General features: G+C 42.3%; 1 protein-coding gene across 1 annotated transcript in view; it reads left to right on the plus strand.

Moving 5' to 3' along the window:
- Nucleotides 1-51: 51 nt before the first annotated feature.
- The window catches only part of LOC119594185 (NADH dehydrogenase [ubiquinone] 1 beta subcomplex subunit 2, mitochondrial-like), an 8,161-nt gene continuing 7,683 nt past the window's right edge, over nucleotides 52-529 (plus strand). The window contains exon 1 of the mRNA XM_037943255.1: nucleotides 52-228. Coding sequence (XP_037799183.1) covers nucleotides 143-228 — 86 coding nt within the window. The 5' untranslated portion in view covers nucleotides 52-142. The remainder of the gene's footprint in view (nucleotides 229-529) is intronic.

Below are 529 nucleotides of genomic sequence, written 5' to 3' on the forward strand. Positions count from 1 at the left end.
CCATCACTTAATTTCCAAGCTAACGAAAATTCACGTCCATTTTCTCATCGAGGCGCCATCTCTCGGCCGACCCGAGCATCACCAGCTGATCGGCGAAGGAAAACACTCTCTCGGGAAGTCGGGGATTCATTTTATTTCCAAAATGTTTCCTGCGAGGAGCTTGATCAGGGCCGTCCCTGCACTGAGCAGAGGGTTTGCTACATCCCTCCCTAAACACGGAGCAGGAGCGTAAGTGAATTGTTTTATTTGTGCCTTTTTATAGAGGAATTGCCGGGATGATCCGGTCGGAGTTGGTATAGGAATTGAGAAAAAATATTTCTTGCAGGGAGCGTTTTGTTTTGGTTTTAAGAATATGTGGCGTTTTGACGGTAATTTTGGAATGGTTTTACAGTGCCATTCTACCTTAGGATTATTATGTTCCCCTTTTTTTCCAAGTTATTTACGATCTTATATGCCTGATCTGTTGTTTTCCAGAGCAAATGACATATGAAAGTATTGGTAGTTGTTTACGAAGTAAACAATTACCAAT

The sequence above is a fragment of the Penaeus monodon genome, chromosome 33 (genome assembly GCF_015228065.2).
Source record: "Penaeus monodon isolate SGIC_2016 chromosome 33, NSTDA_Pmon_1, whole genome shotgun sequence".
Lineage (NCBI taxonomy): Eukaryota > Metazoa > Arthropoda > Malacostraca > Decapoda > Penaeidae > Penaeus > Penaeus monodon.